Below are 18,941 nucleotides of genomic sequence, written 5' to 3' on the forward strand. Positions count from 1 at the left end.
TGGCCTGTAGAATGATAACTAAGGAAAATCTGATTACATCAACTGTGGATCAAATAAAATCCAGTATTAGATTCTCCAAAGACTATGAACCCCCACAAAGAGAACAAGAAACTGATGAGAATTTTCTTGTGCTGCCAAGCCATTTGCAGGAATACACAAATAACAGACTCCCAGACTATGTGGAAAACGCTTTGAAAGCCACTTCAATGTTGAGGAACCGAGAATATGTGATAGAGTCAGCTGTAGATCAAGGGGACGATAAAACAGTTTCCAACATCCGGGAGTATGATGAAATTATTCCAGTTGACTTCAGAGCTACAGGAATACTTGAGAAGAACAAACGCTGGGGTGATGGTCTACAACAGTTTCTGGAGATGAAACATCAGTTGGCGATCTCACCTTTAACAAATGTAACTAATTTTATGTCTAATTTCCATTTCTTCCTGCGATACACTAAAGGCACTGGAATGTTTGGAGTCTCTGGGACCTTAGGAGACGAGGCAGAAAAAGAGTTCCTTAGAAAACATTTCAAAACCTCTTGTTTTCCAATCCCAACCCACCGCCACACAAAGAGAGTTGAATTACCACCTATTCAGGTGGATGGAGAAAGGGATACTTGGATCAGAGCAATTTGTGATTGTGTCAAGGACAGAACAAGTGAAAAGCAGTGGGTCAAAGGTCAAGCTGTATTAGTGGTCTGTGAGGATGTCAGAACAGCTGATGAACTTCAAAAGAAATTATTAGAATATGAGGCTGTCTCCAGTTCAGACAGAATAACGATGTACACAAGAAGTGATAAACACAATGTGGAAAACAGAAAATTTAACTCTGGAGATGTTATTATTGCAACTAACCTTGGTGGAAGAGGCACAGATTTTAAAATCACCAAAGATGTGAATGAGAGTGGTGGTCTCTGTGTGATTCTTACACATTTCCCTAAAAACAGGAGGATTGAGAAACAGATATTTGGACGCACAGCTCGGAAGGGAAACCCAGGGATGGTGCAGATGGTATTAAATTATGAAGACTTAGCTCCAAACTATCAAGGTCAACCAATAGAGATCATGAGGGATCTAAGGGCAGATTATGAGAAGAAAAGTATAGCTGACATGGAGAATAAGGAGTTGCATGAGGTTCATATGCGTGAGGAATTATTTAAATTATTTTGCCATTTTCTTAGTGAGTTTGAAGGAAATTACTCAAATGTTGAAAAGCTGGATATTTTCACTTGTACAAATAAAAATCTTCTATCTACTAACTTTGGTAGTTACAAGGATAAAATGGATTATCGAACAGCTCTGAATGCGTTAAAAGAGAAATGGGCTCTATGGCAAATACTCAAAGAGAAAGACATTGATAACCATGCAGATTTAGAACAGTTAAAGAATGACCTCAGCCAAGTTCTTGAGACAAAGAAGGAGGAACTCCTGAAAGGTAGCTCAGAGAACTTCTATGACTTCATTAGGTTGGCTATGGATCGCACGTTTTTACACAGTGTGGAGAAAGACAAAGATTATGGAGCATTAACCTACTGGGAGAAAGCAAAGAGTGCTGATAAAGTATATAGTGCCGTTTCACTCTACAATTCTGCATACATTACAGTTAACCAACGGAAGAATGGCTACAAACAGAGAGCAATTGATTTATTAAATGATGCCAAGAAACTATTAGATATCCTCATTTCTGAGCAGACAAATACAACAGTAGCTTGCCAAATGTCCAGCATTGCACAGTTTGAGCCTCACTGCACAAAAGAACCAAACTTCACAAAGCAAATGCAAACTCGCATGAGCTTGTTCAAGTGCTGGATTGATTTTGTTGACAAATCTATAGCAAAGTTATCAGAACTTCAGGAGGCAGCAGAAGATGTGATTACTACAGACATGTCCATTTTCTCACTGTCTGATCGCTTTGACTATATAACAACAGAAGAACTCAACAGAATGTATGAGATGGGCCTGTCTTTTGTCTTTGAAGTAGAGAAGAAGCCCAAGTTTTGCATTGATGCGCTGATCTGCGCAATCCTTGGGGCTCTGCAGATTCTGGCCGGGGTCCTGGTGTGTGCTCTCTCCTTCGGGACTGCCACTCAGTTTGGGATGGGGCTGATAATGGAGGGTGTTTCTGACTTGATAGCTGGGGTGGTTGGTATGATAACAGGATCCTTTGAGTGGGCTGAATGGGCCATCGGCAAATCCATCAGCATTGGGATGTCTTTACTGACTGCTGGTGTTAGTGCAATTTCAAAGGTTAGTACAACTGTATATGAAGTAACAAGAGGTTTGGTGACAGGAACCAAAAGCTTTAAGCTTCTGGCAGCTGATGCCATTGAATCAGGAAGGGCCATATTCACCTCTGTCAGAAGTACTGTGCGATCAGCTATCTCATCAACTACTAAAGAGTCCCTGTCAAAATCAGTAAGGACCCTCGCATTAAGCTCTGTTGTAAAAACGAACTTTAAGCAGGCTGCTAAGTATGCTGGTCAGGAAACCGTCAAACTAGCAGCCACGACTGCCTTAGCTTTTGCAGTGGATGAGGGGCTGCAAGCTGCATGCAAGTACCTATTTTCATCTATTCTGCAACAGGTAATATCTGATGCAATCAAGACAAATGACACAGTCAGCAAGTACATAACCAAGTTCATCATCATCGATTCGGTGCCTGAGAATGTCCTGGCAAGAGTGAGCCTGGAAGGATTTACGATCGTATCTGCTCACAGGAAAAACATGAAGACTATGGTAGAGGAGGTCTGTAGATCGGCTGTTGCTGATGCCACCAATGACTTTGAAACCCTCAGTAGTATCATGTCTCAGCTGGAACCTGTAGGAGAGGCGGCACTGACAGTGATGAAGGAAGCAAAACTTAATGGAACTATTCTACAAAAAGCTGAGTTTGCTAAACAGATTTTTATAAATCTTGGTGACGTAATGGTGATTGTGAATGCCATACCTACTAAAGACATCATTGACAACAGAGTGGTACCTTTTATCGCTGAAACCATTGATGCATTCCCAAATGCAGCTGCCTACAGGGAAGATGAGCGGGGTCAGCTTGAAGCAGTAGTGCAGGTACACAAGGAACTGATGCAAGCAATGATCTCTGAATTATCCAAGGAATTCATCAGCACAATCTCAAGTCGTTTGGCGCAGCAAGTTGGTAAACTTGCCAATGGAGAGCTGGGTGAACAAGTCACAAACAAAGTGAGTAAGATCGTAGGAAGCAACAAAACTGAGCGATTTTTTGCTGATCAAACACATAGACAAGAAATGAAAAAGATAAGACCAGGAGAAGGAAAACAGACGCTAACAGAATCAGAACAGAAGGACTTTGACGAATATGTGAAGAAGCTGCAGGAGGAGACACGTCCGGCTACAGAACTGGATCTGAATATTCTTACCAAGAGCAACCTGCTGCAGGGACAGTCAATCAGGGTACTCGTGGTGGATGAAAAGGGGAAAAAACTCTCCACCGAGACATATCCTGGAAAAGACAGCTCAGCAGGGACCATCACACTGCAGCTAACCAAAGTGAGAAAGCAAACAGGAAGGTAAGAGCCAGAGACAGCTCAGCAGGGACCATCACACTGCAGCTAACCAAAGTGAGAGAGCAAACAGGAAGGTAAGAGCCAGAGTCAGCTCAGCAGGGACCATCACACTGCAGCTAACCAAAGTGAGATAGCAAACAGGAAGGTAAGAGCCAGAGACAGCTCAGCAGGGACCATCACACTGCAGCTAACCAAAGTGAGAGAGCAAACAGGAAGGTAAGAGCCAGAGACAGCTCAGCAGGGAACATCACACTGCAGCTAACCAAAGTGAGGGAGCAAACAGGAAGGTTAGAGCCTGAGACAGCTCAGCAGGGACCATCACACTGCAGCTAACCAAAGTGAGAGAGGAAGGTAAGAGCCAGAGACAGCTCAGCAGTAACCATCACACTGCAGCTAACCAAAGTGAGAGAGCAAACAGGAAGGTTAGAGCCAGAGACAGCTCAGCAGGGACCATCACACTGCAGTTAACCAAAGTGAGAGAGCAAACAGGAAGGTAAGAGTGAGAGACAGCTCAGCAGGGACCATCACACTGCAGCTAACCAAAGTGAGAGAGCAAACAGGAAGGTAAGAGCCAGAGGCAGCTCAACAGGGACCATCACACTGCAGCTAACCAAAGTGAGAGCGCAAACAGGAAGGTAAGAGCCAGAGACAGCTCAGCAGTAACCATCACACTGCAGCTAACCAAAGTGAGATAGCAAACAGGAAGGTAAGAGCCAGAGACAGCTCAGCAGGGACCGTCACACTGCAGCTAACCAAAGTGAGAGAGCAAACAGGAAGGTAAGAGCCAGAGACAGCTCAGCAGGGACCATCATACTGCAGCTAACCAAAGTGAGAGAGCAAACAGGAAGGTAAGAGCCAGAGACAGCTCAGCAGGGACCATCACACTGCAGCTAACCAAAGTGAGAGAGCAAACAGGAAGGTAAGAGTGAGAGACAGCTCAGCAGGGACCATCACACTGCAGCTAACCAAAGTGAGAGAGCAAACAGGAAGGTAAGAGCCAGAGGCAGCTCAGCAGGGACCGTCACACTGCAGCTAACCAAAGTGAGAGCACAAACAGGAAGGTAAGAGCCAGAGACAGCTCAGCAGTAACCATCACACTGCAGCTAACCAAAGTGAGAGTGCAAACAGGAAGGTAAGAGCCAGAGACAGCTCAGCAGGGACCATCACACTGGAGCTAACCAAAGTGAGAGAGCAAACAGGAAGGTAAGAGCCAGAGACAGCTCAGCAGGGACCATCACACTGCAGCTAACCAAAGTGAGAGAGCAAACAGGAAGGTAAGAGCCAGAGACAGCTCAGCAGGGACCATCACACTGCAGCTAACCAAAGTGAGAGAGCAAACAGGAAGGTAAGAGCCAGAGACAGCTCAGCAGTAACCATCACACTGCAGCTAAGCAAAGTGAGAGAGCAAACAGGAAGGTAAGAGCCAGAGACAGCTCAGCAGAGACCATCACACAGGAGCTAACCAAAGTGAGAGAGCAAACAGGAAGGTAAGAGTGAGAGACAGCTCAGCAGGGTCCATCACACTGCAGTTAACCAAAGTGAGGGAGCAAACAGGAAGGTAAGAGCCAGAGACAGCTTAGCAGGGAGCATCACACTGCAGCCTATCAATGTGAGAGAGCAAACAGGAAGGTAAGAGCCAGAGACAGCTCAGCAGGGAACATCACACTGCAGCTAACCAAAGTGAGAGAGCAAACAGGAAGGTAAGAGCCAGAGACAGCTCAGCAGGGACCATCACACTGCAGCTAACCAAAGTGAGAGAGCAAACAGGAAGATAAGAGCCAGAGACAGCTCAGCAGTAACCATCACACTGCAGCTAACCAAAGTGAGAGAGCAAACAGGAAGGTAAGAGCCAGAGTCAGCTCAGCAGAGACCTTCACACTGCAGCTAACCAAAGTGAGAGAGGAAACAGGAAGGTAAGAGTGAGAGACAGCTCAGCAGGGACCATCACACTGCAGTTAACCAAAGTGAGGGAGCAAACAGGAAGGTAAGAGCCAGAGACAGCTCAGCAGTAACCGTCACACTGCAGCTAACCAAAGTGAGAGAGCAAACAGGAAGGTAAGAGCAAGAGACAGCTTAGCAGGGAGCGTCACACTGCAGCCTATCAATGTGAGAGAGCAAACAGGAAGGTAAGAGCCAGAGACAGCTCAGCAGGAAGCATCACACTGCAGCCTTTCAACGTGAGAGATCAAACAGGAAGGTAAGAGCCAGAGACAGCTCAGCAGGGACCATCACACTGCAGCTAACCAAAGTGAGAGAGCAAACAGGAAGGTAAGAGCCAGAGACAGCTCAGCAGGGACCATCACACTGCAGCTAACCAAAGTGAGAGAGCAAACAGGAAGATAAGAGCCAGAGACAGCTCAGCAGGGAGCATCTCACTACAGCTAACCAAAGTGGGAGAGCAAACAGGAAGGTAAGAGCAAGAGACAGCTCAGCAGGGACCATCACACTGCAGCCTATCAATCTGAGAGAGCAAACAGGAAGATAAGAGCCAGAGACAGCTCAGCAGGGAGCATCTCACTACAGCTAACCAAAGTGGGAGAGCAAACAGGAAGGTAAGAGCAAGAGACAGCTCAGCAGGGACCATCACACTGCAGCCTATCAATCTGAGAGAGCAAACAGGAAGTTAAGAGCCAGAGATAGCTCAGCCGGGTTCATCACACTGCAGCCTATCGATGTGAGAGAGCAAACAGGAAAGTATGAGCAAGAGACAGCTCAGCAGGGAGCATCACACTGCTGCATTTCAATGTGAGAGAGCAAACAGAAAGGTAAGAGTCAGAGACAGCTCAGCAGGGACCATCACACTGCTGCCTATCAATGTGAGAGAGCAAACAGTTTTATGATATCATGGTGTTTGGTGGATTCTCAGGGGCAATAGTGATGGTATCTCCGATGGGGAGGAGCCCCATAGGGAATTGCAGCACTGGGCTAGATTCAGATGCACAAACTCAGAGAATATATCTTTATTCAACTCATAGGGTTCACCAGAAGTGGCAGTAGAGAGTGGATTAGGTAACAAAGGTCTGTGATCCTCAGCATAGGAGACCCGTCGCACAATGGTGGTCTAAGGCCCCGATGCAGATGGTCAGCGAGGAGCTGTAGATGGACAGACTGGGAGAAGTAGTACTCACGCTCTGTAGCTGTTAGGTAGAGTTCCAGCAGTTAGAAGAATTGATAGCAGGCACCAGTATAGACACACAGGCCCTCGAGGAGCGAGTACCTGTACTTAGGATAGACACCTAGAAATAAGCAAAGGGCCCCCGAGGAGCGGGTACCCAGATTAGTAGAACCCCGAAGTGTGAAGGTGGCTTCCAGCAGGCAGTAGACGCAGCAGAGCAGCTTCAGACTGGAGCGAATCCAATCTGTTGCTAACTCGGCGTGAGTCAGCAAATGGGCAACCTTTTGAAGAAGAAAACAGTGACGTCACTCGAGGGGGAAGCCCCCGAGGTTCGCGCCAACACTGCTACAAGATGTGAGGCGTGCAAACTTGTGCACCCTAGGAAGCCTCAGGTTAACATGTTGGGACGCCGCACCTGAGCCGCTCCGGGGAAGCTGGAGGGTACGGCAAGGAGACGCTACGGTCGCCATTCTCCTGAGGCTGGTGGAGAAAGCTGAAATAGAGGTGAGGCATGTCGGACGAAGCTGTCTGACACTGACAGACGCAACCGTACCCGCTTCACAGGGCCTCCTCCAGACCCCCTACCTGGTCTTGGTTTCCGAGGATGTGAACGATGGTACTGGTTCAGCATCTCTTTGTGCAGAATGATAGACATAGGGATATTTTTGAAATCGTCAAACATCGTTAGAGTGCGCGATACAATAGAAATTCCCCCGATTTATCGTGAAAAATTGTAAATCGGGATTGGGGAGGGCCGGAAAACCGGCACACCAAAACAACCCCTAAACCCACCCCGACCCTTTAAAACTAAACCCTTACTTTCCCCCACCCTCCCGAACCCCCCCAAAAACGTTTTAAAAATACCTGGTGGTCCAGTGGAAGCCCCGAGACGGATCTCCCGCTCTCGGGCCATCGGCGCCATTTTGATGCCACTAATAAAAATGGCGCCGATGGCCCATAAAAAAAAACATACCGATCCTTTAAAAATCGACCCCTTAGCTTGGCACCGGCCATCCAGTGCTCCTACCATGTGACAGGGGCCAGCTAATGGCACGGATACCCTGTCACATGGTAAGGGCAAAGGGCCATCGGTGCCATTTTTATTAGCGCAGTCGATGGCCTGAGAGCGGGAGATCACTCCCCAAGCCCCCACTGGACCACCAGGTATTTTAAAAATGTTTTTGGGGGGGCTGGGAGGGTGGGGGAAGCTAAGGGGTCAGTTTTTAAGGGTCAGGGTGAGTTTTTTGCTTATCGGATCGAGCGCAGCCGATAAACAAAAACCCAATCCGGCCAGATGATAAAAATTTTAAGATTTGAATTGGAACCTGAACCGATCAGATTCCGGTTCCGATTTACATCTCTACTCTTCTGTATCAACAGGAGGGGGATTTGGTGTCTTGGTGCTGAATTTGTTGAGTATGAGCGGTTTGAGTAATGAGATGTGAAACGCATTATGGATCTTCATTGCTGGAGGAAGTTTGAGACTGTAGGAGAGATTGCCCAGACGTCGGAGGATAGAGAATGGTCTGACATAGCGTGGAGTGAAGCGAGCAGATGGCAACTTCAATCTAAGGTACTTTGTAGACAACCAGACCTTATCACCTGGCTTAAGTTCAGGAGCCTTGCTGTGATACATGTCATAGTCTTGTTTTGCTCTAATTCCAGCTTTGATGAGCATCTCCATTGTCTTCTTCCAAAGTTGTTGAATTTCAACGGCAGTGGCTTGTGCTGCCAGGGATGACACTGAAACCGGAAGTAGCAAAGGTGGTGAAGGTAGTCATCCATATACCACTTCGAATGGTGTTGATCCAGTAGATTTTACTGAATGAGAGTTGAAGGAAACTCGGCCCACGGTAGAAGTTCAGCCCAGCCATTTTGGCATCAAGAGACATAGGATCTGTGGAACTGTTTGAGGGTACGGTTCCTCTGTTTGGCCGTTGGATTGCAGATGGTAAGATGAAGTGAAGTCGAGAGTGATAAACTTCTTGCAAAGAGCCTTCCAGAATGTGGCTGTGAATTGTACGCCTCTGTCCGAGACAATGTGCTTTTTTATTCCATGCAGGCAGAATATGTGGCTGATGAAGAGCTTTGCAAGTTCACTGGCAGATGTTAAACCAGGAAGCACCACAAAGTGAGCCATTTTTGAGAATCAGTCCACTATTACCCAGAAAGTGTTGTTGCCCCCAAAAAGAGTTATGTCCACCATGAAGTCCATGGTGATGTGAGTCCAGGGCTCATACAGTATGGGTAAAGGTTGTAGTTGGCCCAAGGATGACTGGGCAGAGGCTTTTGTCTGGCACAGTTGGTACAGGCCGCTACATAAGTGAAGGCATCTTCTCTCATAGACGGCCACCAATACAATTTTTGCAGCTATGCAAGGGTTCTCCATTGATCAGGATGTCCAGCCAATTTAGAATCATGAGCCCATGCTAGTACTTTCTTCCGGAGGTTGGCAGGCACAATCATCTTGCCCGCAGGTACTGGGTGAGTGGCTGAAAGAATGACTCTCTCAGGTTCAATGATGTGTTGCGGAGTGTCAGGCACATCTTCAGATAAGAAGGAGCAAGATAGGGTGTTCACTCTGATGTTTCTATCCAGGTCGGTACTTTAAGATGAAATCAAACCTGTTAAAGAACAGGGACCACCTCGCCTGTCTATGGTTGAAGCGCTGGGCATGATGAAGGTATTCTAGGTTTTTATGGTCAGTAAAAACCGTAATCTGGTGTTGAGCAACCTTGAGCCAGGGTCTCCACTCTTCGAATGCCAACTTTATCGCCAATAATTCTTTATCTCTGATTCCATAGTTCCTCTCAGCTGGTGTGAATCGTCTGGAGAAGAAGGAACATGGCCGCAGGATCTTGGAGTCACTGGTTTGACTTAATACAGCCCCTACACCAACATCAGAGGCATCCACCTAGACAATAAAGGGGTGTGTAGGATCCGGGTGATGGGGACATGGCTTGCTGGAGAAAGCGTCCTTCAGCTTTTGGAAAGCTGTGACAGCCTCTATAGACCAATTGGCAACATTGGCACCTTTCTTTGTCAGAGCTGTTAAAGGCACAGTTAGTGAGGAGTAATTCTTAATGAAGGTTCTATAGTAATTTGTGAATCCCAGAAACTTCTGAGAACCTTTAGACCAGTAGGTTGGAACCATTTCTGAATGGTCTCCAGTTTTTGTGGGTCCATCTGGAACCCCTTGTTAGACACTAAGTACCCTAGGAAACAGTACAGATTCCTTGTGGAATTCGCACTTGGACCGGCCTGGGCATTGTTATCAGGGAGGCCGGGAGGCAGAGCTGAGGAGGAGAAACAGTAGACTTCACCCACGTGGTGCAGTACCCCCCAGGAGGAGCCCGTAGGGACTCACCGCGGGGACTAGGGCGTGAGAAGTTCGGCAGTAGCTGGAACAAGGTGGAACAAGAGCAAGGATAACCAGTAATTGGAGGTCAGAGTCTATGGTAGTCCACGAGCAGGGCTAGAGGCCAGATGGGGAATCGGGCCCGGGCTGGCAAAGGAGGCAGGTGAGCATGCCAAGTCTAGAGCTCAAGGTCCAAGCAGGCCCTAGATAAGGACCGAAAGCCAGCAGGAAAGTCAGGAGCAATCTGGGGTCGAAACCCAGGAATCAGGAGCAAGACTGGAGTCCCATGTTGGTAGCCAAACCGAGGTCGGGGCAGGTAGCAAGCAGAAGCGTCAGGAACAAGCCGGGGTCGACACCCAAGAATCAGCAGCAAACTGGAGTCCAAAATCAGTAGCCAAATCGAGGTCGGGGCAGGTAGCAAGCAGAAGCGTCAGGAACAAGCCGGAGTCAAAAACCAGGAAACAGCGAGACTGGAGTATAAGCAGCAACTCAAGGCACAGAGGAACTGTGTGAATCTCGTTGCAAGGCGAAGCGAGGAAGTCTGGTGTCTGCTTATATACTCTTGCCGATGAGTGACATCACCTCAGGGGCGGGGCAGCACTTCCGGGAACTGGGGCTTAACTACCCAGCCCTCGCGCATGTGTGCGCGAGGCCGGTGAGGTGGGTGGAGTCCGGAGAAGCTTCGGCAGCGTTTTCGTGAGGCAAGGCCGGAGCCATGTGGCTGGGCCCGGGCGAGCCATGGCATCCCTCTCCGTGGACAGCGAGAAAGCAAGAGAGACTGGGCTTGAGCGGAGCGAGACCAGAGCCGAGCGGGGTCCTCACGAGGAAGTACAGGGGCCATGTGGTCCGGTAGTCCAGAAGCAGGGCGTTCCGCTCCGCGGCCCCCGGGAAGGTAAGAGGCCCTGAGCCCGACGGGGGTGGAGGCGGTCGGGACCGCAACAGTACCCTCCCTTCTATGCCCCCTCTTTCGAGGTCCAGGTTTCCCGGGATGATCCAGATGAAATTGTTGGAGAAGGGATTTGTCCAAAATGTTTCAGGCAGGTTCCCAAGTGTTTTCTTTCATCTCCACAACCCTCCCAGGCTAGGAGGTACTCCCAACGTCAGTTGTGGAAGCGGACGTCTACGACCTCGCGGACTTGGAAAGTTGAATCGTCAGCCACCGCGGGGGAGGTGACCTCTGGAGGCTTACGATGGTAATGAGAGAGCAATAGGGGTTTCAGCAGTGAAACGTGAAAAACGTTATGGATAAGCATAGTGGATGGAAGTCGTAGTCGATAGTATACTAGTCCCACCCTCTCGGCTACACGAAACGGCCCACAAAACCTGGGAGCAAGCCTTCTAGAAGGCAGTCTGAGATGGATGTGTTTGGTGCTGAGCCAGACACGATCTCCAGGCTGAAACGCTGGTGCTGGTCGTCGGTGTCGGTCGGCAACTCGTTTAGCAGTGCGGGAAGCGGCAGTCAATTTATCGTGGATGGTTTTCCAAAGCCCTTGTAGGCGTTGGGCCGATATGTGTACCACTGGAGAGCTTGTGGGGATAGCCAAGGGTAAGGGCGGCCTTAGTTGTCATCCATACACAATTTGAAATGGAGAGTCTCCCGTGGCTGCGTGGACTTGATTGTTGTACGAAAACTCAGCCCAGGGCAGGAGCTCAGCCCAATTGTTTTGCTTCTCGTTTGCGAAGGCTCGGAGGAAGGTCTTTAAAGAGCAGTTCATCCGCTCGGCTTGGCCGTTGCTTTGGGGATGGAAAGCCGAGGAGAAGCTAAGTTGGACCTTAAAACATTTACACAAGGCCCTCCAGTACCGGGCTGTAAATTGCAGCCCTCGGTCCGAGACGATGTCCAGCAGCAGCCCGTGCAGACGGAAGACGTGGTGGGCGAACAACAGAGCTAGCTCAGGCGCAGATGGGAGTTTGGGTAAGGGCACAAAATGGGCCATTTTAGAAAAGCGATCGACTGTGACCCAGATCACTGTGTTCCCCAGAGAGGAGGGTAGGTCCACAACAAAGTCTGTCGCTATATGTGTCCAGGGTTCTGTGGGCACTGGGAATGGTTGTAGTAGACCCCAGGGAGCTCCAACTAAGGGTTTTTGCTTAGCGCAGGTGGGGCATGAGCTGATGTATGCTCGAACATCTCTGCGCACATTGGGCCACCAGTAGTAGTGATTCAAAAGCTCCAAGGTTCTCTCTCTTCTGGCATGGCCTCCCGTTAGGGAGTCATGGGTCCAGGTTAGCACTTTCTTGCATAAGCGTTTGGGCACAATGGTTCGGTCTTGGGACTGGATGTTTGTTGTGGTTACGTGGACCTTGGCAGGATCCAAGATAAACTGAGGAGGGTCCGTGTCCTCTTCTGGTTCAGAGAGCCTCGACAGGGCATCTGCCCTGACATTCTTGCTAGCTGGTCGATAATGAAGGGAGAAATTGAATCGACTGAAGAAGAGCGACCACCTAGCCTGTCGAGGGTTCAGTCTTTGTGCTTGTGAGAGGAATTCGAAGTTTTTATGATCAGTGTAGACTGTAATGGGGTGGAGTGCTCCCTCCAGCCACTGTCTCCATTCCTTGAAGGCCAGTTTGATTGCTAGGAGCTCCTTGTCTCCTATGCTATAGTTACATTCAGCGGGTGTAAATTTCTTAGAGTAAAAGGAGCAAGGTAGTAGTTGTCCCCCTGGTGAGTGCTAAGTACGGCTCCAACGGCGAGGTTAGAGGCGTCCACCTCCACTATGAATGGACGCTGGGGATCAGGGTGGCGCAGGCAGGTGTCCGCAAGGAAGGCTTGTTTGAGGTTTCCAAAAGCTTGGACAGCTACGTCTGGCCAAGTTCTAGCATCCGCTCCTTTGCAAGTTAATGCTGTGAGGGGTGCCACTAGGCGTGAATAATGAGGGATAAAATGTTTGTAGAAGTTGGCAAACCTCAAAAATCGTTGCAAAGCTTTAAGTCCTGTGGGTCGGGGCCAGTTGAGAATGGCGGAAACCTTTTCTGGGTCCATCCGAAACCCAGTTGAGGAAACTATATAACCCAGGAACGGTAAGGATTCACAGTCAAACATGCATTTTTCCAATTTGGCATACAAGTGATTACCCTTCAGGACTTGAAGTACCCGATGAGCATGCCCGTTGCTGGAACATAAGAACATAAGAAAATGCCATACTGGGTCAGACCAAGGGTCCATCAAGCCCAGCATCCTGTTTCCAACAGTGGCCAATCCAGGCCATAAGAACCTGGCAAGTACCCAAAAACTAAGTCTATTCCATGTAACCATTGCTAATGGCAGTGGCTATTCTCTAAGTGAACTTAATAGCAGGTAATGGACTTCTCCTCCAAGAACTTATCCAATCCTTTTTTAAACACAGCTATACTAACTGCATGAACCACATTCTCTGGCAACAAATTCCAGAGTTTAATTGTGCGTTGAGTAAAAAAGAACTTTCTCCGATTAGTTTTAAATGTGCCCCATGCTAACTTCATGGAGTGTCCCCTAGTCTTTCTACTATCCGAAAGAGTAAATAACCGATTCACATCTACCCGTTCTAGACCTCTCATGATTTTAAACACCTCTATCATATCCCCCCTCAGTCGTCTCTTCTCCAAGCTGAAAAGTCCTAACCTCTTTAGTCTTTCCTCATAGGGGAGTCTTTCCTCATAGGGGAGTTGTTCCATTCCATTCAAGTTGTCAGGAATATCCCTAGCAGCTAGCTCGTCCTTGATTCGACTTGCTAGGCCTTCGAAAAAGATACCCTTTAGACTGTCCTCACACCAGCCCACTTCTATGGCGAGCGTGCGAAACGCAATGGCATATTCCGCCAAGGAGCTGGAACCCTGCCGTAGCTGTAGCAGGTCAGAGGAAGTGGTAGCCAAGCGAGCGGGGTCATCGAAGGTCTGTCACAAGTTTAAAACAAACTGCTCCAAATTGTGCAAGAGGGGGTCGCCGCGCTCCCACATGGGAGAGGCCCAGTCGAGCGCCTTTCCGTCGAGAAGGGAGAAAATATAGGCGACTTTAACAGAGTCTGAAGGAAACTGAGCAGGCAAGAGCGAGAAACGGACGTAGCACTGGTTGAGGAAACCCCGGCAGGCTGTGCTACTCCCAGAAAAGCGAGTTTGGAACAGGGAGCTGTGTAATCACTGCTAAGCTTGCAGCAGGTGTTGAAGGTGGAGCAGGAGGCGGCTCCGGAGTGCCTGCGTCCAGGCGACTGGTCAACTGTTCCACGGAGGCGGTCAGTGCCTCAAGACACTGTTGTTGCTGCTGTAGTCGCTGTGCCATGCCTGGAATAGCCTGCAAGCTAGGCCTCTCCGCTGGGTCCATGGCCTTGCAAACTGTTCTGTTCAGGCGGAGCTGTGGACCCTTGGACCAGCCTGGGCATTGTTATCAGGGAGGCCGGGAGGCGAAGCTGAGGAGGAGAAGCAGAAGACTTCACCCGCGTGGTGCAGTATCCCCCAGGAGGCGCCCATAGGGACTCACCGCGGGGACTAGGGCGTGAGAAGTTCGGCAGTAGCTGGAACAAGGTGGAACAAGAGCAAGGATAACCAGTAATTGGAGGTCAGAGTCTATGGTAGTCCACGAGCAGGGCTAGAGGCCGGATGGGGAATCGGGCCCGGGCTGGCAAAGGAGGCAGGCGAGCGTGCCAAATCTAGAGCTCAAGGTCCAAGCAGGCCCTAGATAAGGACCGAAAGCCAGCAGGAAAGTCAGGAGCAATCCGGGGTCAAAACCCAGGAATCAGGAGCAAGACTGGAGTCCCAAGTTGGTAGCCAAACCGAGATCGGGGCAGGTAGCAAGCAGAAGCGTCAGGAACAAGCCGGGGTTGACACCCAAGAATCAGCAGCAAACTGGAGTCCAAAGTCAGTAGCCAAACCGAGGTTGGGGCAGGTAGCAAGCAGAAGCGTCAGGAACAAGCTGGAGTCGAAAACCAGGAAACAACAGCGAGACTGGAGTATAAGCAGCAACTCAAGGCACAGAGGAACTGTGTGAACCTCGTTGCAAGGCGAAGTGAGGAAGTCTGGTGTCTGCTTATATACTCTTGCCGATGAGTGACATCACCTCGGGGGCGGAGCAGCACTTCCGGGAACTGGGGCTTAACTACCCAGTCCAGAAGCAGGGCGTCCTGCTCCGCGGCCCCCGGGAAGGTAAGAGGCCCCGAGCCTGACGGGGGTGGAGGCAGTCGGGACCGCAACAGCATGGCTTGCTTGACCACAATACATGCAAAGGCCTAATTTTCTCCGTGTTCTTCTCTCCTTAGAAGTCAGGTGACTACGGCCCAGTTGCATTGGTTCTTCTTCGCCAGTAACCGCTTTAGACTAAATAGGCTTAGGTTTTGTCTTGACTTGGATTTCTTCCTGGCTAGTTCTCTTGGAACCTTTAACATCTTGAACCTTATCCCAAAGTCGTTGGTCAATTCTTGTGGCTAACTTCATCAGGTCCTCCAAGGTCTCAGGCATTTCTCGAGCTGCCAATTCATCTTTCAGTCAGGAGTTCAGGCCGTCAAAGAAAAGCGTCTTCAGGCATCTCGAGTCCCAGTTCAACTCTGAAGCCAAAGTAAACTCGATGGTGAAGTCTAGTAAATGTTTATTACCTTGCTGTAGATGAACCAATGTGGATCCTGTGATTGTGTACCTGGCAGGGTCATCAAATACGGATTTGAACAGTTCCAAAAACCCAGCAAGGTCCTTCAGGATGGGGGTCATCATGTTCCCACAGCAGAGAATCCCAAGTTAGTGCTCTTCCATCCAGATAAGACAGGATATACATAGTCTTGGCATAGGCTGTGGGAAAATTGTTAGGTTGAAGTACAAAATGCAAAGAGCATTGGTTAAGGAATCCCCTGCATCTCCATGCTTCCCCTGAGAAGCAAATAGGAGCAGAGAGGGGCACAACTGTCTTAACCGTCACTTCTGGCGGTGTTTCTTCTTTACCTGAGGTGGTAGAAGATTTCATCTGTGAGTGCAGTAGATTAAAGGCTACATGTTGCGACCGTCGCTGCCCAATGGCTTCACCCCGCCTACCTTTCTGTTGTTGCGGCTCCTCCTGCTCGATGCGGACGCCTGGCTGCCACGGCGTCCGCCTGCCATCCTCTCTGGCATCCCCAGACCGGCCTGGGCACTGCCTCCTGCCATGTTCTGAAATAGCTTAGGGCGCACGCGTCACGCGGCCCTTATTCTTATTTCCACTTTGGCGCGCACCTCAAGGGCGTCCCCCTGTGATGATATCATGCTGCCCAGATATTTAAGCCTGCACTTTATTGCTAGCCGTTGAGTAAGCAAGGGGATTCTTACGGATGGGATTCACTCTCCATACCCAGCTACTCTGCCTCAAATTCTTGTTGGACTTTTTCTACTAACAGGGTACCTGCTTCTCGGGGACCTCCTTTGCTTCTTACAGGTTTTGAGCCAGCACTCGGTGATACAGAGAATGTCTGGGCGGTTGTCCATTAAGAGATCATGCAGAATGGGAATTTGTTTTGGAGATGGATTGGCATTGATCAGAAAAAGTGTTAGGACTGAGAGTGTTGCCATGTGGGCATTAGGGTTTATGGGGATGGCTCTGAGGCATCGTGGGCATTGAGGTATGTTGTGTTTCTTGTTCATGATGCAGTTGCAGTTTGATGGTGGGGATTTGTAGTAGGAATCCATGGTGTAGGCAGAGGATATAGGTGTTGGGGGTTGGTATTTGACATCTTGTGGTACTTACTGCAACGAGGGTATCCTCGGAGTGTTGGTGAGTTCTGTTGGGAGGGTTGGATAGTTGTTTCCGAGGAGGTGTAGTTTCTGCGTGTAGGGGTGCACAAAGGGGCACAATAAGGTGCAGGTTCCTTAGTTGCGCTCCTTTGGTGCACGGCACCTACGGCTCTCCGGCGCGGATTTTAAATATTCTTGCCCCTCGACGCCTCTCGATGAGGTAGGTCTGGGCGGGGTCTTTGGCGTTTGGGGGCGTAAGGAAGGCAGTCGCGGCAGGAGTTGATCGCGGGTCAGGGGGGCTCGCTGGGCGGCACCTCAAGGCCGTATGTGAGCCCATGAGCCATATGGTGTTCGTCGGTGGGGCCCAATTGAGGTCGGTGGGGAGGAGGAGGCTCAGTGCTCACCGGTGTGGCTTTTAAATGTTCTTGTCCCTCGGCGCCTCTCGATGAGGTAGGTCTGGGCGGATTCTTTGGCATTTGGGGCCGGCAGAGAGGCAATCACGGCAGGAGTCGGGTCAGGGGGGCTCGCTGGGCGGCACCTCAAGGCCACGTGTGGGCCCACGAGCCGGATGGTGTTTGTCGGTGGGGCCCGAGTCCAAGTACCAGCAAGGCTCCGGTGTCCCTGGTCCTCTCCTTCCTACAGATTGGTCTCTCCAAAGGTTTATCCTTCAATTCCTTATGGGTGCAGGGTTTGGCTCTCGGTTCCCTCTTAGGGCGAGTCGATGGTTACGCGGTGGTGACTCATCCAGATATGGCTCGGTTCCTCAAAGGTGCCAAGCATTTGGATCTGCCTGGAAGTACCAGATTAAGACTTTGCGAGGTGCCTTTCGAACCTCTACTCCGGACCACTCTTAAGGATCTGACCCTTAAGACTGTATTTCTTGTCTCTGTTTGCTCTGCCAGGAGAGTGTCTGAGCTCCAAGCTTTGTCCTGTAGGGAGCCCTTCCTTCACATTTCTGATTCAGAGGTTTCTCTTAAAACGGTTCCCTCCTTTTTGCCCAAAGTGATGTCCTCTTTTCACATAAATCAGTCAGTGGAGCTTTTGGCTTTTTCTCCAGAGGACATTGCCAGCATGCCAGCAGAGAACTGTGGCGACTTGATGTTAAGAGAGTCCTACTGCAATATTTACAGGTTACTAACGAGTTTCGAGTCTCTGCTCATCTTTTTGTTCTTTGAAGTGGACCAAATAAGGGGAACAAGGCTTCTAAGGTGTTTGGATAGTGGACCCTTGACCCGGAGTGAGAGACACCCACCTGAGAAAACTAGGTGCCTTACGCCTCCGGAAGGTGGAAGTCCTGGTACCGCAACCCCTCAGTACCCCTCGCTGGGCCTCAGCGGGAACAGGGTACAGGCCGGAGACAATCAGATACAACGTCCAGGTTCCAGGCAGGGGTCAGTAACTGAGTACTGTCAAGGCAGCATGAAGTCCAGTCCGGATTCAAGGCAGGCAGCGGGCAAGGCAAGGTCGGAGTCCAATCCGAGGTCCAGGCAGGCAGCAGGCAAGGCAAAGTCAAAGTCCAATCTGAGGTCCAGGCAGGCAGCAGGCAAGGCAAGGTCAGTATCCAATCCGAGGTCCAGGCGGGCGGCAGTCAAGGCAAAGTCAAAACAGGAACAAAGCAGGGGTCAGCAGGAAACCAAACAGTACGAACCACAGCAAACCACAAGACCTGTTGTGAAGGCATCCAAGTCTTCACTGAGGGAGTTTAAATCTCCCTCTCAGCTGACGTCCATTTCCGGGGCCGGCCTCGTCTTCGCGGCCCGGCCCCTTTAAGGGGCGGGGCCAGCCGCGGCTCTCCTGATGCTGTTTTCTGACGGCAGGACGCCGTCACGCTGCGGTCCGCACTCCGCGGACCCCCGGAAGAAGAGTCCCGTCCAGCCTGCGGGGAAGCGGTAGGGAGACCCGATCGCATGCGATCGCGATCGTGCCTCACAACAGTACCCCCCTTTTTACGCCCCCCTCCTGGACGGTCCTGGTTTCTCCGGATGTGCAAGGTGAAAGTGGTGGAGTAGAGACTTATCCAATATATTGACCGCTGGTTCCCAGGAGTTCTCCGGACCGAACCCTTCCCAGGCGATCAAATACTCCCATTGTCTATGATGGCGACGGATGTCCAGAATCTCCCGAACTTGATAGATGGTGTCTTCTTCAGATTCAACCGTGGAAGGTGGACGTGGAGGTTCATGAAAGGAGGAAGAGATCAGAGGTTTCAGCGACACATGAAAGGAATTGTGGATCCGGAGAGTAGATGGGAGCCGTAGTCGATA

General features: G+C 49.9%; 1 protein-coding gene across 1 annotated transcript in view; it reads left to right on the forward strand.

Moving 5' to 3' along the window:
• The first annotated feature begins 1,117 nt into the window (after window positions 1–1,117).
• The window catches only part of LOC115079605, a 105,205-nt gene continuing 87,381 nt past the window's right edge, over window positions 1,118–18,941 (forward strand). The window contains exon 1 of the mRNA XM_029583287.1: window positions 1,118–3,544. Coding sequence (XP_029439147.1) covers window positions 1,140–3,544 — 2,405 coding nt within the window. The 5' untranslated portion in view covers window positions 1,118–1,139. The remainder of the gene's footprint in view (window positions 3,545–18,941) is intronic.

This window comes from Rhinatrema bivittatum, chromosome 1, assembly GCF_901001135.1.
Source record: "Rhinatrema bivittatum chromosome 1, aRhiBiv1.1, whole genome shotgun sequence".
Taxonomy (NCBI): Eukaryota; Metazoa; Chordata; class Amphibia; order Gymnophiona; family Rhinatrematidae; genus Rhinatrema; species Rhinatrema bivittatum.